Genomic DNA, 26,147 nt, shown 5'->3' with positions numbered 1-26,147 from the left:
CATTTCAGGGTTCTGTTTTTTGTTTGGGAGTTTTTTGTGTTTTTTGTAGGTTTTTAAACTTCTTATCTAAAATAAATTCCCCTGGGTAAAATATTGGCAGTATATTACAGGCCATTTGGAGTGTAAAAGGTGTGTGAAAATTTGCAATAAATTAAAATAATGTAGTCATAGAGAAAATTTGAATTATGTTAATGAAAAATAAAAGACCAAGGAGATATAATTTTATTTAATCTAATAGTTGCTACATTAGCTCTAAATATTCCATTTATAACTAGTACTTCCTAGAGCAACTGTTGTCTTAGGAACAGTGACCATTATAATGTATCAGTCTGTCCATGGTGTAGGAAATTTTGAAAACACATAAGCTATTATGTCTGACAAAGTAGCTGTCAACTTTCTTTGAGGAAAATATTGTTGAAGAAGAGAAGATGCTTTAGTTACATTTTTGAGAGATAGGTAGGAAATACATATATTTTTCCCAGCTGGACAGAATTTTTAAAGTATTTTTTCCTCTAAATTATCATATGCTTTATTGCTGAATTTCCAGGAAGGGTATTTACATATCATCTAATATTTACTATGGTGTTATATTATCATTTACTACTTATGTTGTCCTAAAAAGCAAAGTTGGGCCGGGTACAGTGGCTCACGCCTGTAATCTCAGCACTTTGGGAGGCCAAGGTGGTGGGATCACCAGGTCTGGAGATCGAGATCATCCTGGCTAACACAGTGAAACCCCCTCTCTACTAAAAATATAAAAACTTAGCCGGGCATGGTGGCACACACCTGTAGTCCCAGCTACTCGGGAGGCTGAGGCAGGAGAATCACTTGAACCCAAGAGGCAGAAGTTGCAGTGAGCTGAGATCATGCCATTGTACTCCAGCCTGGGCGGTAGAATGAGACTCTGTCTCAGAAAAAAAAGGAAAAAAGGCAAAGTTGGCTGGGTGTGGTGGCTCACACCTGCAATCTCAGCACTTTGGGAGGCTGAGGTGGGTGGATCACCTGAGGTCAGGAGTTCGAGACCAACCTAGCCAACATGGTGAAACCCTGCCTCTACTAAAACAAAACAAAACAAAACAAAAATATATATATATACAAAAATTAGCCAGGCATGGTGGTGTGTGCCTGTAATCCCAGCTACTTGGGAGGCTGAGGCAGGAGAATCGCTTCAACCCAGGAGATGGAGGTTGCAGTGAGCTGAGATCGCACCACTGCACTCCAGCCTGGGTGACAGAGGGATACTCTGTCAAAAAAAAAAAAAAAAAAAAAAGCAAAGTCTATGTCCTTTATATTCTAGTTGTAAAGTTTCATTTTAGAAATTTGATAGATTCTTTTGAGGGAGTGTAACATAAAAAGGGTGAGGTTTTGAGTTTTTAGATTTTTGGCTGGGCACAGTGGCTTACGCCCGTAATCCCAGCACTTTGGGAGGCCGAGGCAGGTGGATCACAAGGTCAAGAGATCGAGACCATCCTGGTCAACATGGTGAAAACTTGTTTCTACTAAACATACAAAAAATTAGCTGGGCGTGGTGGCACACGCCTGTACTCTCAGCTACTCAGGAGGCTGAGGCAGGAGAATCTCTTGAACCTGGGAGGCAGAGGTTGCAGTAAGCCAAGATCACGCCACTGTACTCCAGCCTGGCGACAGAGCGAGACTCCGTCTTTTAAAAAGAAAAAAAAAGAAAGAAAGAAAAAAGCTTAGATTTTACTCTTATAGTAAGATAAAAATTTTTACCTCCCCCAATTTGAAAGCTGCTTTTCAGAAGTATACTGTTCTCTTTTCTTTCCTAAAGCATATTCTTTTATTTAAAAAGGTTAATAGTGGCTGGGCGCAGTGGCTCATGCCTGTAATCTCAGCATTTTGGGAGGCCAATGTGGGTGGATTACCTGAGGTCAGGAGTTCGAGACCAGCCTGACCAACAATGTGAAATCCCGACTCTACTAAAAATACAAAAATTAGCTGGGCATGGTGGCAGGTGCCTGTAGTCCCAGCTACTCGGGAGGCTGAGACAGGAGAATTGCTTGAACCTGGGAGGCGGAGGTTGCAGTGAGCTGAGATCGTGCCACTGCACTCCAGCCTGGGCGATGGAGCGAGACTCTGTCTCCAAAAAAAAAAAAAAAAAAAAGTTAATAGTGTTATAGACTACACTGAAACTACTTTGTTTTTTCTTGAGTAGGTTTACAATTTAGTAAAGTATTATTAAGTAAAATAGAGGTCACTTGAACCTAAACACTGCAACACCATGACACTCAATTAGACCTAGACAGCTACTAAGTGACTAGTGACTACTAACTGCTGGTGGGTAGTATGTACAGCATGGATACAATGGACAAAGGGATGATTCACATCTGGGTGGGATGCAGCAGGATAGCATGAGATGTCATCATGCTACTCAGAACAGTGGCAATTTAAAACAAATTATTTCTGGAATTTTTTATTTAATATTTTTGGACCACAGTTGACCACAGTTAACTTAAACCACTGCAGATAAGAGGGAACTACTGTATAAGTTTTGTTATAAGAGGGAACTACTGTATAAGTTGCTTGGGAGCCTGAGGTGGGGGAATCACTTGAGCCCAGGAGGTCAAGGCTGAAGTAAGCCATGATCGCACCACTGCCCTCCAGTCTGGGTGACAGACTGAGGTCCTGTCTCTCAAAAAAACAAGACAAAAAACAAATATCTCCCTATTCCTCCCTTCTTTCTCCCCTTCCCATCTGCTAGTATCCTCTGTTCTACTTTTTATTTTTATGAGATTAACTTTTTTAAGCTTCCACATATGAGCAAGAACATGTGGTGTTTAACTATGTTTTTTATTTATTTCACTTAAGGTAGTGTCCTCAGTTCCATCCATGTTGCTGTGAATAACAGGATTTCATTCTTTTTTATGGCTGTTTAGTATTCCATTGTGTATATGTACCACATTTTCTTTATCCAGTCATCTGTTGTTGGATACCTTGGTTGATTCCATATCTTGGTTATTGAGAATAGTGCTGCAATAAACACAGGGGTGCCTGATGTCTCTTCAATATAATGATTTTCTTCAAGAAAGTAACTCCACATATCTTTATTTAGGCTTCTACTACAAAAATACACAGTTGGCCCTCTGTATTTATGGGTTCTGCATCTGTGGATTCACCCAAGTGTTAATCGAAAATATTTGAAAAAAATTGCTTCTGTACTCAACATGTGCAGATTTTTTCTTGTCGTTATTCCCTAAACATTACAATGTAACAACTATTTGCATAGCTTTGCATCATATTAGCTACTAAAGTAATCCAGAGATTATTTAAAGTATAAAGGAGGATATACATAGGTTATGCAAATACTAAGCCATTTTATATCAAGGACTTGAGCATCCATGGATTTTGGTATCTGAGGGAAGTTCTGAAAGCAATCACCCATGGATACCAAAGGACAACTGTACCATTTGATATACTTGTCCTGGAATACTACAGTTGCACCAGATTATTGCCTGAAGACAATTACTAGGCCACAGTGCAGGGAGAATAAACTCCAACAGAGCTCAGTGGTCACACTGAGCTAAAGTGATAAAGTTTAGGGAAAGTCCGTGGCAGCTAGAATTTGCAAGGCAGAGTACTAGAGAGGATGGAGCTGCATAGAGAGGAAGCTCCAGGTATCTGCATTGGCGTCCCCTTGAGTTTTTGGTTCAGTACTGATAGGCATATACATGAGAGGAAGCTACATATGACCAATAAGTAGGCAGAAGAATTCCTAGAGTTCACAAATATCTGGGAATAGTTTGAGTTCCCAGCAGCCAGAAGGGAAAAGACTTCATAACACATGGGGTACTTGATACAATAATCAGTAGAGTTTCACCTTTGTATGGGGGATAAAACAGCCCTAGATTAAAGGCTGCTCTTGACTTTCCCTAACAAGGGTCAGCCTCAAAATAATGAACTGGTTCCAAGTACCCTAACTGCATTCACAACAAAATCCAGTAACCACTGACTTAATGCTCACTATGTCTAGTATCAAATCAAAAATTAGCAGGCATGCAAAGAAGAGAATTTAACCTCTAATACAGAGGAAAATCAATCAATAGAAACAAAACCAGAAATGACAGAGATGTTAGAACTGGCTGGCAGACAAGGATTTTTAAAATACCTTATGTTTTATGTTCTGTAAGTTCAAAGAAGATAGAAGAAAACATAAGCATACTGAAAAGAGAAACAGAAGCTATTTTTTAAATACCTATGTGAAATATCTCAATATGAAACAAAAAATACACTGGATGGATTAGACACTGCAGAAGGAAAAGTTGGTGAACTTAAAATCTTAGAAATAAAAATTATCCAAAATGAAGTGTAGAGTGAAAAAAAAGAGTGTCAGTGATATGTGGAGTAACATAAAGTAGTCTAATAAAGTTGTAATTGGAGTCCAAGAAGAAGAAGAAGTGTTTGGAGGCAGAAGAATATATATATTTAGAGAAATAATGGCTGAAAAATTTTCAAGTTTGATAGAAACTGTAAGCCTACAGGTCCAAGAAGCTTAATAAAACTCAAGCAAAATACACACAACAGCACATTATAATCCAATCCAAAGTCGCTAAAAGGGGAACATTACAGAGATAGGACAATAGCATATTTTTTCTTCAGAACTATGCAAATCAGAAAATAATGAGAAGCCGTTTTTAACAAAAGAAAAAACCTGTCAATTTAGAATTCTTGATCAAGAGGGACAATCTCTCAAAAATGAAGATAGTGAAGGCTTTTCAGAAAAAAAACAAAAGCTGAAAGAACTCATTGCCAGCAAACCTGCACTACTAATATTAAAGAAAGTTCTTCAGGTAGAAGGAAAATGATACCAGATGGAAATTTAAATCTACATAAGAAAATGAAGAGTGCCAGAAATGGTAAATCTGTGGGTAAATCAGTATCTCTTAAAAGATAATCTTTTGGGACAAAATGGAAATCTGAATAAAATACGTAGATTATTTAATACTAATGTATTAATGTTAATTTCTTAATTTGACATAAGCTATAGTAATATAAGATGTTAAAATTAGGGGAAATTGGGTAAAGGGTATAAGGAATCTCTGTACTATCTTTGGAACTTTTCTGTAAATCTAAACTTATTTCAAAATTGTAAACTTATTTAAAATTAAAAGATAATGTACTGTTTAAAGCATAATAAAATGTTTTATGAGTTTATAGCATGTATCAAACTTAAATACATGGCAGCAATCACATAAAGGACAATAAAAGGAAATGGAAGTATATTGTGATATTTTTACATCATATGTGAAGTGGTATAATATTATTTTAAGGTAGACTAATAAGGATGTATATCATAAACCCTAGAGGAATCACATACACACAAAGACATAGCTAAGAATCCAGTAGTGGGAATAATATGGAAGCATTAGTGGGGGGAAAAAAAACTTGATTGATCCAAAAGATAAAAAGAAAATGGGACAGATAGGGGGGAAAAAAAAGCAAGGTGGTAGTCTTAAACCCAATCATAACAATAATTACATTAAATGTAAATGGTCTAAACATTGCAATTAAAAAGCAGAGATTACCAGACTGGATAAGCATGAAAGAATGAACTACTCATAAACCTTTCAACATGAATGAATTCTAAAAGTATACTAAATGAAAAAAGTCACAAGTCATTACATAATATATGATAATATTTCTATGAAATTCTATAAAGGGCAAAACAGAAAGCAGATCAGTGGTTGCCAGGGCCAGCAATGGAGGAAAGAAATTTACTATAAAGGGATAAGAAGGAACTTTTGAGGGTAATGAAAATGTTCTATAATATGATGGTGGTTACATTGCTATATATGTCAAAACTCATCTACTTGTACACTGAAAATGTATGGATTTAATGAATGTAAGTTCAATAAAACTTTGAGATCACACAGCTGATTATTTATATGCATTACATAATTTAAGGAATGTAAAGCTAAATAAAACTGTTTTAATGAAATGAAAAAAATCAGTACTGAAAAACAAAATAAAATCTCTACCCTAAAAATGTGTATATTCAAACTGTTAGAAGTTAGTATGATGTTTAAAATGAGCTTTAATTATCTACTACATTTTAAAATATAATTTTAAAATTATTAGGTTGAACTAAAACGACGATACAATGACCACCATTCAAAATTGAGAGGTCTTTTACCTGGCCGTCAGTGGTATGAAATTCAAGCATACAGGGCCTTAAACCAGGCCCTTGGTAGGTAAGTGGAGTGAAATTTAATATAATATAATATTATCTGTGACAGGGCTATATATATTAACCTAGTTTTGCTACTTTACTCTTTATAATTAATTTGGTAAAATTTTATTTAACTGGAACCATAGGAACAGGTATGTTTTCAATAATAGCTGTCGCAAGTAGAATTTGAAAAGAGTAAATAAGTTATTCCCAAAACAAAACTCACAATTTGCTATTGTTTTAGACAGTCTCACTCTGTCGCCCAGGCTGGAGTGCAGTGGCGTGATCTCGGTTCACTGCATCCTCCACCGCCCGGGTTGAAGCAATTCTCCTGCCCCAGCCTCCCAAGTAGCTGGGATTACAGGCATGTGCCACCATGCCCAGCTAATTTTTGTGTTTTTAGTAGAGATGAGGTTTCACCATGTTGGCTGGGTCTGAAACTCCTGGCCTTAAGTGATCCACCCACCTCAACCTCCCAAAGTGCTGGGATTATAGGTGTGAGCTACTTGGGAGGCTGAAGTAGGAGGATTGCTTGAGCCTGGGAGGTGGGGGTTGCAGTGAGCCGAAATCATGCCACTGCACTCCAGCCTGGGCAACAGAGCCAGACCCTGTCTTGAAAAAAAAAAAAAATAATTGAAGAAGGGTTAAAACAAGCCATAATCATGGTCCTAAAGAATTAACGCCTACTAAACATTTAATCATGATACTCCTATTTCTAAATATTCTTGCCCATTAAGATTTGTGCTTTGTGAAACTCATTTTTAAATCATCATTTTATACAGTCATGTATCACTTAATGACAAGGATATATTCTGAGAAGTGAGTTGTTAGGCAATTGTACTGTTGTGGGAACATTATAAAATGTACTTAGAGAAACCTAGATAGTATAGTCTACTACACATCTAGGCTATATAGTATAGCCTATTGCTCCTAGATCACAAACCTGTATAGCATGTTACTGTACTGTAGACAATTGTAACACAAGGGTAAGTAATTGAGTATATAAATGTAGAAAAGGTACAGTAAAAATATTATATACAAATACAGTATATTAAAAATGGTACAAATGTACATGGCACTTACCAGGAATAGAGCTTACAGGGCTATAAGCTGCTCCAAGTGAGTCGACCGAGTAGTGAGTGAATGTGAAGACCTAGGACATTACTGTACACTAACTGTAGGCTTTGTAAACACTGTACACTTAGTCTATAGTAAATTTATTTTTATTTTTTCAATAATAAATTACTGTGAGCTTACTCTAACTTTTCTTTTTGAGAGATGAGGTGTCACTGTGTTGCCCAGTCTGGTCTCGAACACCTGGGCTCAAGCAGTCCTCTCACCTTGGCCTCCCAAATAGCTGGAACTCCAGGCACACGCCACTGTGCCCAGCTTACTGTAATTTTTTTACTTTATAAACTTTTTATCTTTTTTTTTACCTTTTTGACTCTTTTACAACACTTAGCTTAAAACACAAATTATTCAGCTTTACAAAAATAATTTTCATATCCTTATTCTATAAGCTTTTTCTATTTTTGAAATTTTTGTGTTTTTTTTTTTTTACTTCGTAAACTTTTCTGTTAAAAATGAAGACATGGGGAGCTCAATGGTTGATGCCTGTAATCCCAGCACTTTGGGAGGCCAATGTGGGCAGATCACTTGGGGTCAGGAGTTCGATACCAGTCTGGCCAACATGGTGAAACCCCGTCTGTACTAAAAATACAAAAATTAGTTGGGTGTGGTAGCAGGTGCCTATAATCCCAGCTACTTGGGAGGCTGGGGCAGGAGAATTACTTGAACCCGGGAGATGGAGGCTGCATTGAGCTGAGATTGCCCTACTGTACTCCAGCCTGGGCGACAAAGTGAGACTCCATCTCAAAAAAAAAAAAAAAAATGAAGACATGAACACTCAGGTAGTAGCCTAGGCCTACACAGGATCAGGAGCATCAATATCCCTGTCTTCTACCGCCATGTCTTGAATCACTGGAAGGTCTTCAGAACCAATAAATAACATGCATGGAGCTGTCATCTCCTATGATAGCAATGCCTTCTTCTGGAATTCTGCCTGAGGGATCTGCCTGAAGCTGTTTTATAGTTAACTTTTTTAAAAATATAAGTGAAAGGAGTACACTCTAAAATAATGATAAGAAGTACAATATAGTAAATACACAAACCAGTAACATAGTTATTATCATTATCAAGTATTATATACTATACATAATTGTATGTGCTATACTTTTATAAGACTAGCAGCACAGTAGGTTTGTTTACACCAGCATCACCACAAGCACTTGTAATGCATTGTGCTATAATGTTACAATGGTGACATCACTAGGTGATAGGAATTTTTCAGCTCCATTGTAATCTTATGGGACCACTATCATATATGCACTACACATTGACAGAAACATCATTATGTGGTGCATTACTATCCCTTAATTTCATATTGTAGGGCATCAACATCTAATTTATAAATGCTATAATTAGATTTTGTGCAAAATAAATTTTTTTTTTTTTTTTTGAGATGAAGTCTCTCTCTGTAGCCAGGCTGGGCTGGAGTGCAGTAGCACAATCTCAGCTCACTGCAGCCTCTGTCTCCTGCATTCAAGCGGTTCTTCTGCCTCAGCCTCCCAAGTAGCTGGCACTACAGGCTCGCACCACCACACCTGGCAAATTTTTGTATATTTAATAGAGATGGGTTTTCACCATGTTGGACAGGATGGTCTCGATTTCTTGACCTCGTGATCCACCTGCATTGGCCTCCCAAAGTGCTGGACTTACAGGCGTGAGCCACTGCGTTTGGCCTGCAAATTAAAATTTTATCTTCTCTGTGAAATTGTAATTAGCTTAGCTATGTAATTATTTACTTCTTAGTGAAGCTGTAAGGCATTTGGATAATTCATAGAAACAGGCTGGGCTAGGTGAGGTGGCTCATGCCTGTAATTCCAGCCCTTTGGGAGGCAGAGGCAGGCGGATCACCTGAGGTCAGGAGTTTGAGATCAGCCTGGTCAACATGGTGAAACCCCATCTGTACTAAAAATACAAAAATTAGCTGGGTGTGGTGGCGGGCGCCTATAGTCCCAGCTACTGGGGAGGCTGAGGCAGGAGAATTGCTTGAACCTGGTAGGTGGAGGTTGCACTGAGCTGAGGTCGCGCCACTGCACTCCAGCCTGGGCGACGGAGACTCCATCTAAAAAAAAGAAATAGGATAAGAGTAAAATGAAAACATGACCAGTTGACATATTTGCACTTCAACCAGAAGTCCCACAACTAATCATGATCTTATCCAGTGAAATTAAAAATTTCGATTTTTCTGGTGTCTTGCGTACTTACATTAGCCCATTTGTAAACCAGATTGCATGTGAGTTCAGATTTGTGTGTAGCTTAGACATAGCTATATGTATATGTATGCATATACGTAAGCTATATGTATTTGTGTATAGCTTAAACATAAGACTACAACAACTAGATTTAAGCCCTAGAACACGTCACCCACTGTGCTCCCCATCATTTTATTTATTTATTATTATTATTATTATTATTATTATTATTATTATTTTGAGATAGAGAGAGTCTTGCTCTGTTGCCCAGGCTGGAGTGCAGTGGCGCAATCTCGGTTCACTGCAACCTCCACCTCCTGGGTTCAAGTGATTCTCCTGCCTCAACCTCCTGAGTAGCTGGGATTACAGGCACATGCCACCACGCCTGGCTAATTTTTGTATTTTTAGTAGAGACAGGGTTTTGCTGTGTTGGCCAGGCTGGTCTTGAACTCCTGGCCTCAAGTGATCTTCCCGCTTCAGGCTCCCAAAGTGTTAGGATTACATGCGTGAGCCACCACACCCAGCCACTCCCCATCATTTTAGAATGGTATTCTGCAAATGTTTTTCTTCAAACTGAGTGATTCAGGTCTACGGTTAAGCTACAGAGATCCTGCTCCCCTTTTCTTCCTAGAAATCCCATTTTACTTGGAATCAAGTTGCACTGCAGGTTATTGAAGCATCACATCTGCTTACTTTGTGCCTCCCTGTGTTGATTGACCTGTGTTTTTTTGTTTGTTTGTTTGTTTGAATTTTAATATTCAGCTAATAGTTTCTAGGGGAACTTGAATTTATTTTTGAAATTGTTTACTTTTAGTCATTATACTCAATTTTAGGAAAATAAATATACTTATCTCAGTTGATTTTTCTTCCTTTTAGTATAAGCAATGCCTTGAATTTCAAGAAACCATGTGAAACAAAAGTTATGTTTGTATGCGGTTTTCTCGTTTACAAACCTTTTCCACATATCTCACTTGATTCTTCTACCAATCACTTCCAGTAGCAATGCATGTTGCTACTTGATGTTTTATTTGATTTGCTTTTTTTTTTTTTTTGAGATGGAGTCTCACTCTGTCACCCAGTGCAATGGCGCAATCTTGGCTCCCTGCAACCTCCTCCACCCAGGTTCAAGCGATTCTCCTGCCTCAGCCTCTTGAGTAGCTGGGACTACAGGCACGCACTACCATGCCCAGCTAATTTTTATATTTATAGTAGAGATGGGGTTCATCATGATGACCAGGCTGGTTTCAAACTCCTGACCTCAGATGATCCACCTGCCTCAGCCTGAGTTGTTTTTAAACTGGTTATGAGAAATTAAATAATTTTTCTAAGGCCATATGGCTACTAAATGGCCCTTTACATCTTGGTCCCATCCACTTCTAAAACTGTAATACCTGATTTTTCATTTTTATGCTCTACCTCTAGCCACCGAATTTTTCACTATTAAACATAAACATGTCACTATTAAACTATCAAACATACTATATTCTTTCATTATGCTTTGCCTTGGCTTATAAGTTACCACACAATTCATTTGGCAAATTTAGCAATCAAAACCTCATTGAAAGTCATGTCCTTTATGAGGACCTTTAAAACTTCTCCAACTAGAGTTATTTATACCTTAGTAAACCTATAGCATTTTGGTTGCTATCTGTATTATAGCACATATCTCATTGTATTGTAATAGCCTGTTTTCTTCCTTGAACATGTGTTACATATTTTTACATTCTCAGCAACCAAGTCTCAAATGCTTGTTTAATGAAACATGTGAGGTTCAGTGCTTTTTCCCACCATACAACATTGCCCAGAGAGCTTTTAGAGCTTCAAAACATGCTTTCCTGGAATATCATAAAAATCATGTATTTATAGTATTGATATATAATACTGTACCTTAGTATTTTATTAATTTTTTTAAATGGAGAGCCCAGCTATCATTTTACTGATTTTCAGAGAATAATGCCAATAATTAATAATTTGTTACAAAGGAGCTTATCCTTTTAAAACCAATCAATAAGTAAAATTTTTAAAATTAAAAAAATAAAGATCAAGCAAATGTTTTATGTTATTTAATAAAACTCATAATATATATTGATTGACAGAAAAGGTGCTTATACTCTGAGTCACTCTTCTTGTAAGGGATACAGAAGATCTAAAGTAAGCAGAAACCAATGGATTCTTTTTAATGTTAATTTTTTTAAGCACACATGGGACTGTTAGGAGTATTTGAAGTAATATAAGTCTATGAAATACAAGAACAGCCTTTGGAAACATACCAGATGGTTTTGCAACCAGGTTACAACTGCACTATGAGTTTCCTAACTAGTCTTTGTTGCTTTACTGAAAGCATAATCTTTGTCTCAAGTGGGCATAATTCATTTAAGCAAGGCAGTTCGAAAACAATGGTAAAAAGAAAAGGTGAAATCTTATTTCTTTAAATTGTTTCATTAACAGAAGTACCTTTCTACCATACCACAGAATGCTTTAAATGTAAATCAAACTGGAACCAAAATACAGTGGCACATTGACTTTCCATTGACTTTCAATATTCTTCTGTAGTGTTGACAATAGTCATCTTCCTATCCTTCCCAGTGTTATTATGGTCTGTTGCCTTGGAGCCTATAGATTACTTTAAAATAATATCAAAAAATAATGCCCTATAAAATTTAGATTTTTTTAGTCTTTGTAGAAAAATTGAACATTTATGTTACTCTTCACCCCCTCAAAATCCTATGATAATAAAGGAATGAAAATGTCAAACCTGCAATGTTACAAAGAGAGAGAGGAGACAGTGACAGACAAGCAGTATCAACAAATTTTGAACACTGGAAAACAGATGAATGACTGAGTGACTTAGCAGGCAAGACAAAGCTGAAATTTAAATTTACACTGATGATAGTTAACAAGAACTTTCAGATTCATGCATGAAAAAGCCTAGGATTTGGAGCAATCTAAAATGTCAATGAAAGTGAGGTTTAAAAACAGGTGGCTTTGTTGCAAGAGAGTATAAGAAGCAATTAGCCCCCTCTCTCACCCAAGTTTACTTCTGGAAAGGTTGAACAACAGAGTCTCTGTATTCTTCAACACCAGGCACAGCTGAGTATGTATTAAAGATGGAGGTTAATATTATATATGGGGATTCTACATACTGAATGTGAGAACTCCATGCCCCTTTCTTTTTAGCTCTGAGTAGGCTGACAATCAGTCTTACATCTCCCAAGGGTGTAGAATTCCTCTTTAGGGAAACTGACCACCCCATGAAAAAGTATCTACAAATTGGCCCGGTTCCTACCAAATTACCCTATAGCAAACTTCCCAGCGTATAAGCTCTACCCATACATTCAGAGCTGCCAATCATTGTTTTAGTGCCTTACTCTTAAGTAAGCGCAGAGTCTTCACCAGATTGCCAAAGAAAGTCTCTAACATGAAAAACAGACCAAAACAACAACAACAACAAAACAAGTACAACAAAGCAAACAAAAACAGAGGAGAAGAACTCTGAGAAAATAGAAACAGCACAACAGACTAAAACAAGGATTGGCCAGTGCTTTCTATAAAGGGCCAGACAGTACAGTAGTCTCTCCTTAACCAGAGAAGATAAATTCCACAACTTCCACTAAATGCCTGAAACTATGGGTAGTACCAACCTCTGTGTATACTGTGTTTTTTCTATCTGATAACCAAGATGGCTACTAAATGACTAACAGGCAAAAAGAGTATACAGCATGGACATGGTGGACAAAGGGATGATTAACATCCTGAGTGGGACAGCATGAGATTTTTATCATGCAGCTCAGAAAGGCATGCATTTTAAAATGTATGAATTATTTCTGGAATTTTCCATTTAATATTTTTGGACATTTGACCATGAGTCACTTTGACCATAGGCAAGATTGCAGCTGTGGGGGACTACTGTGTATAATTTAGGCTTTGCAGGCTACATACAGTCTGTCACATATTTTTTGTTTTTTCCTTAATCCTCTTAAAAATGATCACTTGAGTCAACAGTTTGAGACCAGCCTGGCCAACATGGTGAAACCCCATTTCTACTAAAAATACAAAAATTAGCTAGGTATGGTGGTACACACCTGTAATGCCAGCTACTCAGGAGGCTGGGGGAAGAGAATCACTTGAACCTGGGAGGTGGAGGTTGCAGTGAGCCGACGTTGCACCACTGCACTTCAGCCTGGGCGACAGAATGAGACTCTTTCTCAAAAAAAAAAAAAAAAAAAAAAAAAGTGAAGACCATTCCTACACATTGGAGGCTGTACAAAAACAAGACATGGGTTATTTTTGTGGACACTACAGGCTATAGTTTGCCAACCCCAGATAGGAGAAATCTTCAAAAAAAATTAATATGCATAGAGATGTACCATATTTCCTCCATGAAACAAGAACAAAAGAATAAGAAGAAGTTCTTAGAAATTAACATGATACATAAAATTGAAATTTTCCAGATTGAAAAGAGAAAGCGGGAAAGAAGAACTAGAAAATTAGAGGATCAGTATGCAATAACCAACTTCTGATAAATAGGAGGCCCAGATCATGAGAACAGAAAAAATAAAGGAAAGAAACATCTCAGAGAAATAACTCAAGAAAATTTCTCAGAATTGAATAACATGATTTCCTGATTGAAGGGGCTCACTAAGGCACAGGTAAAGGAGGAAAAGCTACAAAGCACTTCACTGTGTCCTTTCCAAGTACCAGGGGATAAAGAAAAAGTCTTAAAATCTTCCAAGACAAAAAGACAAGTCTCTATCTCACAAAAGATACAGAATCAGAATCACAACAGACTTCTGAAAAGCCACACTGAAACCAAAAAAATAGAAAAAATTGTCTTCAAATATTTTAGGGAAATTTTGGATTTCTAACTTAAGTTCTATTCAAGCCAAACTAACAAACTATAAGACAAAATAAAACCTTCAACATACAAGGACCTAAAACATTTGCTTCAAATGGACACTTTCTCAAGATGTTACTGGAAGATGTGCTCCATCAAAATAAAAAAAATTCAAAAAGGAATATCAAGGATGCAGGAAACTAGGGTTATAATCCAGAATAGAGGCAAAGATAATTCCTAAAACAACCAGGAAGGAAAACTCTGGGATGATAGCAGTGCGGCAAGTAGTCCAAATTGAGTTCAGAGGATAGAAGGTTTGACCATACTGGGAAGAATTTTTACAGCTGTGGCATGGTTTAGGGATTAATTAATGATAGAAAACATTAAAAAATTAATCCATAAAAAGAAGAGGCAGTTATTAACTCCAGGGAAGGCAAGAAGTCTTGTACAATAAAGGAAATGTAATTATAGTGCACTATGTGACTCAGTTGTTAATATTCCCAGGAAGGGATGGTGAAGTATCAGTGGTATAAGAGAAATAAACATCTTCCACAGGAGAGAATCAGTACATAAGTTCTCAAGTTCAAAAACCAAGAAGTAGTAGTAGGATGAATGTTCCTTAGAAATATGGAGATAAAAACCAGAAGAGCTACCTAAAAAATTGAAAGTAATTGTTTCCGAGGAATGGGAATTGTAAACAGGAGGTGGGTGGGGAAAGGACAGTTATGTTTTTCACTGAAAACATAAAACTATGTGTTTGTGTTTCTTTGATAAAAGTTAAAATTTACAAAGCTAAAATTAAATTAACTTTAAAAAATAGTTCAAGTGTTTCAGTCCTAGATAAGATGAAGTAAGCATATTTAATAGTCTAAAAAACCTAGACAGAATATGTGGAATAGCTGTTTGAGAACTCTGAAAAGTAAGCACTAGTAGGTAGATTAAGAAAGGAGACCAGAATTCAAAATACCAATGATCTAACTCAAGTAACTGTTTAATACCAGATAAAGTAGAATTCCAAGCAAATAAAATTAGGGATAAAAGAGAACATTACATAATGATAACAGGGTGAATTCACCAAGAAGACATAAGAATCATAAATGTGTATGCACCCCAAAACAGGGTTTCAAAATACATGAAGCAAAACTGACAGATCTGAAGAGAAAAATAGACAAATATACAATTATAGTTGGAAACTTCGAAATTCCTCTCAGTAACAGAACTAGTAGACAAACTAATAGATATAGATGACTTGAGCAACATTATTAGCCAACTCAAGTCCAGTATGTTCTCTGACAGTAATGGAATTAAACTACTAATCTAGTTTAAACTAGAAATCAATAACAGAAAAATGTCCAAATACTTGGAAATTAAGCAGCATATTTCTAAATAATCCATAGACAAAACAGCAAGTTTCAAGTAAAATTAGAAAATATTTTGAACTGATCAAAAATGAAAATACAGCATATCAAAATGTAAGGACTGCAGCTAAAGCAGTGCTCAAATGGATATTTATATCATTAAATGCTTATTTTAGGAAAAAAATCCTCCAATCAGTGATCTTAGTTTCTACCTTACGAAGCTAGAAAAACAAAAGCTAAATAAATGTGAGGCAAACAGGAAAAAAAGGAATAATAAAAAGTATAAATTGATGAATTGTAACAAAAAATCAGAGAAATTAAAATTAAGCTGTTTGAACTAAGAGTTGAGCTACCATTCAACTCAGCAATTCCATTATTGATTATATGCCCAAAGGAAAATAAATCATTCTGCCAAATAGACACATGCAGCTGTGTGTTCATCACAGCACAATTCACAAAAGCAAAGACATAGAAGCAACTCAAATACCTATCAACGGTGGACTGGATAAAGAAAATATGGTACATATACACCATGGAATACTGCACAGCTATTAAAAAGGAACGAAATCATGTCCTTGCAGCGACATGGATGCAACTGGAGGCCATTATGCTCAGCAAACTAACACAGAAACAGAAAACCAAATACCATATGTTCCCACTTATAAATGGGAGATAAACAATGGGTACACATGTACATAAAGATGGGAACACAGACACTAGCGAATGTAAGAGGAGGCAGAGAAGGAGGGAAGCAAGGGCTGAAAAACGACCTATTGTGTTCTATGCTTACTTTCTGGGTAATAGCTTCAACTATACTCCAAACTCCAACATCATGCAATATAACCTTGTAACAAACCTGCACATGTACTCCCAGAATCTAAAATAAAATACAAGTTGAAAAAGAAAAAAAAAACAGACTCTTTGAAAAGATCAACAAAATTGATAAACCTCTAGCAAAATTAGCAAAGAAAAAAAGAGAAGCCACAATTACTAATATCAAGAATAAAAGAGGTATTAATAGTATAACTACAGACTCCATAGACATTAAAAGAATAATATGGGAATACTATGAACAACTCTATACATATACATTTGATAACTTAGATGAAGTAGATTAATTCCACAAAACCCACAAAATACCAAAATTCATCCAAGATGAAACAGATAACATGAATAGCTATCCAGCAAAGAAACAGAATTCATAGTTAAAAGCCGTCTAAAAAATTATCCACCCAGATGTGTTCACTAACAAATATTACCAAACATTTTAAAGAAGAAATAACACAAATTTTACATGATGTCTTCTAAAAAATAGAAGATGTAATCCTTCTCAGTTTATTTTATGAGGCCAAGATGGAATTGATAACATGTATAGCTATATAGCAAAGAAATAGAATCCATAGTTAAAAACCTTCTAAAACATTCTCCACCCAGATGTGTTCACTAGCAAATATTACCAAACATTTAAAGAAGAAATAACACAAATTTTATATAATCTCTTCTGAAAAATAGATGCAATCCTTTCCAATTTATTTTATGAGACCAGAATTAACCAGCAATCAAAACCAGATGAGGACTACAAAAACAAAAGAAAAAGGAGGAGCGAGGAATAAAACTGTAAGAGCCTAAAAATAAAACTGCACACCTACAACCATCTGATCTTTGACAAAGTTAGCAAAAATAAGCAATGGGGAAAGGACTCCTTGTTCAATAAATGGTGCTGGAGTAATTGGCTTGCTATATGCAGAAGAATGAAACTGGACCCCCTCCCTTTTACCATATACAAAAATCAACTCAAGACGGATTAAAATGAACTCAATGTGGATTAAAGATTTAAGTGTAAGACCTCAAACTATAAAAATCCTAGAAGAAAACCTAGGAAATACTGTTCTAAACATCCGACTTGGGAAAGAATTTGTGACTAAATCCTCAAAAGCAACTGCAACAAAACAAAAATTGACAAGTGGGACCTAACTGGCTAGCCATATGCAGAAGATTGAAACTGGACCCCCTTCCTTATACTGTATACAACTAACTCAGGGTGAATTAAAGACTTAAATGTAACACCTTAAACTAAAAACCCTTGAGGAAAACCTTAGAAATACCATTCTGGACATAGGCCCTATAAAGATTTCATGATGAAGACACCAAAAGCAATTGCAACAAAAACAAAATCGACAAATGGGACTTAATTAAACTACAGAGCTTCTGCACAGCAAAATATCAACAGAGTAAAGACAACCCAGAGAATGGGAGAAAATGTTTGCAAACTATGTATCTTACAAACATCTAATATCCAGAATCCATAAGGAACTTAAATTGACAAGCAAAAAACAACCCCATTAAAAAGTGGCCAAAGATTGGCCGGGCGCGGTGGCTCAAGCCTGTAATCCCAGCACTTTGGGAGGCCGAGGCGGGTGGATCACGAGGTCAGGAGATCGAGACTATCCTGGCTAACATGGTGAAACCCCGTCTCTACTAAAAATACAAAAAACTAGCCGGGCGTGGTGGTGGGCGCCTGTAGTCTCAGCTACTTGGGAGGCTGAGGCGGGAGAATGGCGTGAACCCGGGAGGCGGAGCTTGCAGTGAGCCGAGATCATGCCACTGCACTCCAGCCTGGGAGACACAGCGAGACTCCGTCTCAAAAAAAAAGTGTCCAAAGGACATGAACAGACATTTCTCAAAAGGAGACATGCATGTGGCCAAGAAGCATATGAAAAGATGTTCAACATGCTAATCATTAGAGAAATGCAAATCAAAACCACAATGCGGCTGGGCGCAGTGGCTCACGCCTGTAATCTCAACACTGGGAAGGCAAGGCGGGCGGGTCACTTGAGGTCAGGAGTTCAAGACCACTTTGCCTAACATGGTGAAACCCCATCTCTACTAAAAATACAAAAATTAGCAGGGCATTGTGGCACACAACTGTAATTCCAGCTACTTGAGAGGCTAAGGCAGGAGAATTGTTTGAAAAGAGGAGGTGGAGGTTGCAGTGAGCTGGGATTGTGCCACTGCACTTCAGCCTGGGCAACAGAGTGAGACTCTGTCTCCAAAACACACACACACACACAGACACACGAGATAACATCTCATACCACTCAGAGTGGCTATTGTTAAAAAGTTAAAAAATAAAAAAATAAAAAAAAAACAGATGCTGGCAAGGTTATAGAGAATAGGGACCACATATATACTGCTGTTGGGGACGTAAATTAGTTCAGCCACTGTGGAAAGCAGTTTGTTGATTTCTGAAAGAAGTTAAAGCAGAAGTACTGTTCAACCCAACAATTCCATTGTTGGGTATATACCCAAAGGAATGTAAATCATTCTCCCATAAAGACATATGTATCTGTATGTTCATCACAGCACTGTTCACAGTAGCAAAGATGTGGAATCAACCTAAATGCCTATTGATAGTAGACTGGATTAAGAAAATGTGCTACATATACACAATGGAATACTATGCAACCATAAAAAAGAATAAGATCATGTCCTTTGCAGCAACATGGATGGAGCTGGAGGCCATTCTAAATGAACTAATGCAGGAACAGAAAACCAAATACCACATGTTCTCACTTATACACGGGAGCTAAACATTAAGTATATGTGGACAGAGAAGGGAACAATAGACACCAGGGCCTACTTGAGGGTGGAGAGTAGGAGGAGAGTGAGGAAAACTACCTGTTGGATACTATGCTGCTTTTTACCTGGGTGACAAAATAATCTGTCCCAATTTGTCACAACAAATCCCCGTGACATGCAATTTGCCTCTGAAACAAACCTGCACATGTATTCCTGAAACTAAAATAAAAGTTAAAAAAAACAACAACTATAGATCAGTATCCCCCTGAAACACAGATGAAGATGTCCTTTACAGAGTGCCAGCAAATTGGGTAAGGTCCTCAAAAATGGCAGAACAAAGACCTTTGAAATTTCTAAAAGCAATGAGAAAATAGGCAAAAATAAGTTAGAATCAACTTTATCAAAACTCTGGGTATTAATCAAAAGTTACAGCATTCTAGGAAGCATTTACTCCTTAAAAATAGCTGAACTGCAGTAAGAATAGTAAGCTTTGTGGTATTTTAACTTGCTCTGTTCTCACCTCTCTCCAAGTTCACAATAGCCTTAAAAACCAACAGCCTAAAATCATGAGGAAAGCCAACAACCTGACAGTCATTGGAAGGAGCAAAACAGGGCTGGAGAACACTTCCAGAGAATTATGTGACCTACCTGGGAGTTTCCTGGAAGACCCCACTCACAAGGCTATCTTTATTTGACCTGACTCAGAGCTCACCCAGCCAGCTGTTTAACTTCACAGCTGCCTGAGACAATGAATGACATTTGGGGCAAGTGAGAGGCTAGCCAAAAAATGTAAAGAGAAAAGCTGAGGAATGCGATGTCCATAGAGAGCTTTTAAAGTTCTGACATATTCCTGGGATTCTAGTGGGCCACGCATATGTGTAGGACTGTGCATGTGACCAGTGATATGGACATGCCAAGAAAAGACCTGAAAAGGCCTTAAGCTATCACCTTGGTACTCTGCTGAAGCAGGAAGTGAAATCAAGATCAGAGTTATTTACCTACCTTGCTGAGGATTGAAATTATGTCCCAATACATGCAGAGACTCTTGGCAAAGAATGGGAGACATGATGATTCTAGACATTTAAGGAAATCTTTGTCTAATTATTAGCTGACTACTAAGTTAACCAAGCAGTCTTCAATGACCACATGTGAGAGAATACAGACTTTACAGGATTATTTTAGAAAAATTACAAGAACGAAAAACCTTGAAGAGGGAGAATAATCTGATTTCTGTATTTGCCACATTATATTATTTAAAATGTACTGTTTTAAACAAAAATCATGACACATAACAAAGTGTAACTGTACACTAAGAGAAAAAAATAATAGAAACTATCCCTGAGGAAACCCAGACATTTGTCTTAGTAGACAAAGTTATGTGTTAGGAGAGACAGCTAGTTCAAATATGTTCAATAACTAACCAACTGTATCAAAAACTATGAGAATGATGTCTCACCTCACTAAATAGGGAATATCAATAAAGAGATAAAATTTGCTTAACAAAAACCTAATTGAAATTCTGGAGTTGGAAAGTATAATAGCTAATATGAAATATTCATTACAGGGGCCCAACAGCAGATTTAAGCAGGCAGAAGAAAGAATTGATTTACTTAAACATCAATTGAGGTTATTCACTCTGAGGAACAGAAAGAAAAAGAATGAAGAACAACTAGCATAATCTCAGAGACCTGTAGAACCTCATCAAGTGTACCAACATATGCATATGTGGAGTCCCAAAAGGAGAGGAGAGAAAAAATAACAGAAAGAATATTTGAAGAAATTATGGCTGAAAATGTTCTGAATTTGATTAAAAACATTATACATCCAAGAAGATAAGCGAACTCCAAGTAGGATGAACTCAGGGAGATTCCTATCTAGATGGTTGAAATCAAACAGCCAGAAGACAGAATCTAGAAAGTGGCAAGAGAGAAATAACTCATCATGTACAAAACATCCTCCAGACCAGGAAGCAGTTAATTGACATGGTCAAAGTGCTGAAAGAAAATGACTGTCAACCAAGAATACTATATCTAACAAAACTGTCCTTCAGAAATAAGGTAAAAATTAAGATATTCCCAAATAAACAAAAACCAAGAGAATTACTCTGTAGCAAACTTGTCCTACAAGAATTACTAAAAGGAGTCTTCCAGGCTGAAATGCAAGGATATTAGGAAGTAAGTCAAATGCACATGATGAAATAAAGAATACCCTCAAAGATAACGACATAGGTAAATATAAAAGTTAATATAAATGTATTTCTTGCTTATAATTCTTTTTCTCCTGATTTTTTAAAAAGAGCAACTGCATAAAACAATAATTGTAAATCTGTGGTGATTGTCTCGTGGGTTGCCAAGACCACCTTCAAGTTCAGTAATTCACTTGGAACAGTTAGATAGCCTCAGGATATAACTGTATACATGGCTAGGATTTATTACGGTGAAATGATAGCAAGCACAATCAGCAAAGAGAACAGAACATGTGCATGGGACAAAGTCCAGGGAGCCAGTCTTAAGCTTCCAAGTGTCCTCTCCCAGTGCAGTTACACAGAACACACTTCCCCAAGCAATGAGTTGTGGCAACATGCATGAAATATTTCCAATCAGAGGAACTCATTAGCACCCAGGGATTTTATTGGGGCTGGTCTGCCTAGCAGTTTCCAGAAGACTAGACTCTCAAAAGGAGAATAAGTATTCAGCATTAATATATTGTTTACTCAAACAGTTTAGGCACAGTGAGACTCTCTTATCAGTCAATCACAGGAACCCTCCTGAATCTAAGTTTTCATTCATCAGCCCAGGGCCACCTTTAAACAGACCTTTCTAGGGATAAATAATCCAACCTACAATGTTAATTCTTCTGCACCAGCATACAATGTTTAAAGATATAATTTATATGACAATAACAACCCAAAGGTAATAGGTGAGGGAACAGAAGGACCATTTTTGTGTACTATTGAAATCAAGTTGGTAATTATACTGACTAGGTTATTACTTGTTGATGTGTTTATTATACTCTTCAACCACTAATAAAAATAATTTAGAAAATATAGTAATGTAAATGATAAGAGAATTAAAATTATATACTGGTAAGTGTCTATTGGAGAAAATGGAAAGTAATGGAAAGACAGAAGAACAAAATACATAAGGCATATAGAAAGCAAATAGCAAAGTGGGTATTTCACAAAATAGCTAAGTAAATCCTACCTTAACAGTAATTACATTAAATATAAATGGATTAAACACTCCAATCTAAAGGCAAAGTTTGGCTGAATGGATTGAAAATAATGTGATATATCTGTCTGCAAGAGAAACACTAGTTTAAAAAACACAAATAGGTTGAAAATAAAATGATGGGAAAAGACATAGCATGCAAATAGTAAACAAAAGAGAGCTGGTTTGGTTATACTAATAGATAAAATAGACCCTTAAGACAAAATAAATGTTAATAGAAACAATTAACATTTTATAATGATAAAAATGCCATTCTGCCTGCAATCCTAGCACTTTGGGAGGCTGAGGTGGGCAGATTGCTTGAGCCCTCAAGTCTAGCCTAGGCAACATGATGAAACCCTGTCTCTACTAAAAGTACAAAAAAATTAGCCGGGTGTAGTAGCATGTACCTATAATCCCAGCTATTCAGGAGACTGAGGTGGGAGAATCACCTGAGTCCAGGAAGTTGAGGCTGCAGTGAGCCATGATCTCACTACTGCACTCTAGCCTGGGCAACAGGAGTGAGACTCTGTCTCAAAAACAACAACAACAACAACAACAACAAAAAACAGCCATTCTCTGAAGAATGTATAACAAGTCGAAACATGTGCAATTATAAACATATGTAATTAACATAAAAGGCCCCAAAACACATCTAGCAAAAAGCATCTTGTTAGCCAGGATGGTCTTGATCTCCTGACCTCGTGATCCGCCCATCTCAGCCTCCCAAAGTGCTGGGATTACAGGCGTGAGAATACAGAGAACTTCTAATTTACTAAAATTAGAAATGAAAGAGGAGATGTTACTACCTTACAGAAATACAAAGGGTTATAAAAGAATACCCTCAAAAATTGTGTGATGCGGTGAAACCCCATCTCTACTAAAAATACAAAAAATTAGCCGGGCGTGGTGGTGGGCACCTGTAGTCCCAGTTACTCGGGAGACTGAGGCAGGAGAATGGCGTGAACCCGGGAGGCGGGGCTTGCAGTGAGCCGAGATCGCACCACTGCACTCCAGCCTGGGCTACAGAGTGAGACTCCGTCTCGGGGAAAAAAAAAAAAAAATTGTGTGATGAGAAATTAAATAACTTAAATTAAATGGACAAATTCATAGATAGACACAAAATACTGAGAATATATCAAGAAGAAATAGAATATCTTTTTTTTTTTCTCTTTTTTTTTGAGATGGAGTCTCACACTGTCACCTGGGCTGGAGTGCAGTGGCATTATCTCGGCTCACTGCAACCTCCGCCTCCCAGGTTCAAGCAGTTCTCCTGCCTCAGCCTCCTGAGTAGCTGGGATTACAGGTGCCTGCCACCATGCCTGACTGTATTTTTAGTAGAGATGGTGTTTCACCATGTTGGCCAGGCTGGTATCGAACTCCTGACCTCGTGATCAGCCTGCCTCGGCCTCCCAAACTGCTGGGATTACAGGCATGAGCCACTGCGACTAGCTGAAATAGAATATCTGAATAGATGTATAACAAGTAAAGATAGAATTTGTCATCAAAACACTTCCCCCACTTTTTTTTTTTTTTTTTTTTGAGACAAAGTCTCACTCTTGCTCAGGCTGGAATGCAATGATGCGATCTCAGCTCACTGCAACCCCTACCTCCTAGGTTCAAGTGATTCTCCTGCCTCAGCCTCATGATCAAATGGCTTCACTGGTGAATTCTACCAAAAATTTACAGAAGAATTAGCATTAATCTTTCATTAACTCTAGCAAAAAATGGAAGAGAATTTTTACCAATTCATTCTATGTGGCCAGTATTATCTGATACTAAAACAAGTAAAATACATTACAAGAAAAGAAGATTGTACAGCAATATTTCATATGACTATAGAAATAAAAGCCATTGACAGAATCAGCAACATACTAAAAGGATTATACACTATGACCAAGTAAGATTCATCCCAGCAATCCAAGTTTGGTTCAACATGCTTTATAAAATCAGTTAATGTAATACACCATATTAACAGAAGACCAAAACCACATGATCTTCTCAAGATGAAAAAAAAAAAAAAAGCATAAAACAGTATTCAACACATTTTCATGATGAAAATACTCAACAAAGTGGGAATATAAGGTTACTTACTTAGCTTTAATGAGGTCATCTATGAAAAACTCACAGCTAACATCACACTTAATCGTAAAGACTGAAATGTTTTTCCTAAGTTCAAGATCACAACAGTGATTTTCACTCTTACCACTTCTGTTCAATATTGTATTGGAGATTCTAACCAGGGCAGTGAGACAAGGAAAAGAAAGAAAGGTATACAGATTGGAAAGGAAGAAGCAGAACTATTTTTATTTGCGAATGATATATTACACACAGAAAATTCTAGGAAATCCATTTTTAAAATAGCAGAACTGATAGGTTCAGCAAGGTTTCATGTTACAAGACCAATATTTTAAAAAATCAATGACATTTTTATTCACTACAGCCAAAAATCTAAAAATGAACTTAACAAAATTCCATTTAAAATAACATCAGAAAGAATAAAATACTTAGAAATATACTTAACTAAGGAGATGAAAGATCTATATACGGAAAACTGCAAAACATTATTGAATGAAAATTCTAAATAAATGGAAAGAATTCCATGTTCATGGATTAGAAGACTTATTGTTAAGATATCAGCACTCCCCTATATTGATATAGAGGTTAAATACAATACTAATCAAAATCCCAGCTGACTTTCTGGCAGAAATTGAGAAGCTGATTCTAAAATTATTATGGAAAGGCAAGGAACCCAGAACAGTCAAAACAATCTTGAAAAAGAAGAACATACTAGGAGAACAAACAGTTTTCTATTTCAAACTTATTACAAAGCCACACTAATCAAGACTATGTTGTACTGGCATCAAGACAGATGTATAGATCAATGGGTAGAATTGAGGGTCCATAAACAGATTCATACATCTATAGTGAATTGGTTTTTGACAAGAGTGGCAAGACAACTCAAAGAAAGAATAGTCTTTTCACCAGATGGTGTTGGGACAACTGGATATGTGCAAATAATGAAATTAGACTCCTACCTCATACCACATACAAAAGTTAACTCAAAGTGGATCAAAGACAGAAAAAGGTGAAAACAGGTATAAATTTTCTTGACCTTGTATTAGGCAATAGTTTCTTAGATCTGCTATCAGAAGCACAAGCAACCAAAGAAAAAGTAGATAAATTGGACTTTGTTATAGTTCAAATTTTTATTCTTCAATGGACAGTATCAAGAAATGGAAAAGACAACTCACATATGGAGAAAATTTTTGCAAATCATGTGTAGCAGGATCTAGTATCCAGATTATATAAAGAACTCTTACAACTTAATAATAAAAAGACAAAATGGGCCATTAAAAATGGACCAATAATTTGAACAGACTTCTCCAAAAAAGGATACACAAATGGCCAGTAAGCACATAAAAATGATGTTCAACATCATTGGTCATTAGGGAAATGCAAATCAAAACCATAATGAAATATCATTTCACACTTCCTAGGATAGATTTAATTTTAGAAGGGTATACAATAACAAGTGATGGTGAGGATGTGGAGATTTTGGAACCCTCATACATAGGAGGTGGGAATGTAAAATGTGCAGCTGCTTTGGAAGACAGTAGGGCAGTGTTTGAAAAAGTTAAACATAGAATTACCATATGACTC

The 26,147-nt window shown here is 36.7% G+C and overlaps 1 protein-coding gene across 4 annotated transcripts in view; it reads left to right on the top strand.

Annotated features, from left to right (window-relative positions):
• BRIP1 (BRCA1 interacting DNA helicase 1) overlaps positions 1-26,147 on the top strand; it is a 180,926-nt gene that overhangs the window by 140,695 nt on the left and 14,084 nt on the right. For all 4 annotated transcript variants that reach the window (XM_045375116.3, XM_005583892.5, XM_015438383.4 and 1 more), the window contains one exon: positions 6,097-6,209. In XM_045375116.3, coding sequence (XP_045231051.2) covers positions 6,097-6,209 — 113 coding nt within the window. The remainder of the gene's footprint in view (positions 1-6,096; positions 6,210-26,147) is intronic.

Source organism: Macaca fascicularis, chromosome 16, assembly GCF_037993035.2.
Source record: "Macaca fascicularis isolate 582-1 chromosome 16, T2T-MFA8v1.1".
In the NCBI taxonomy this organism is placed as follows: Eukaryota; Metazoa; Chordata; class Mammalia; order Primates; family Cercopithecidae; genus Macaca; species Macaca fascicularis.
Note: the sequence above shows the minus strand (reverse complement) of the source record. Positions and strands in the feature narration are given on the sequence as shown.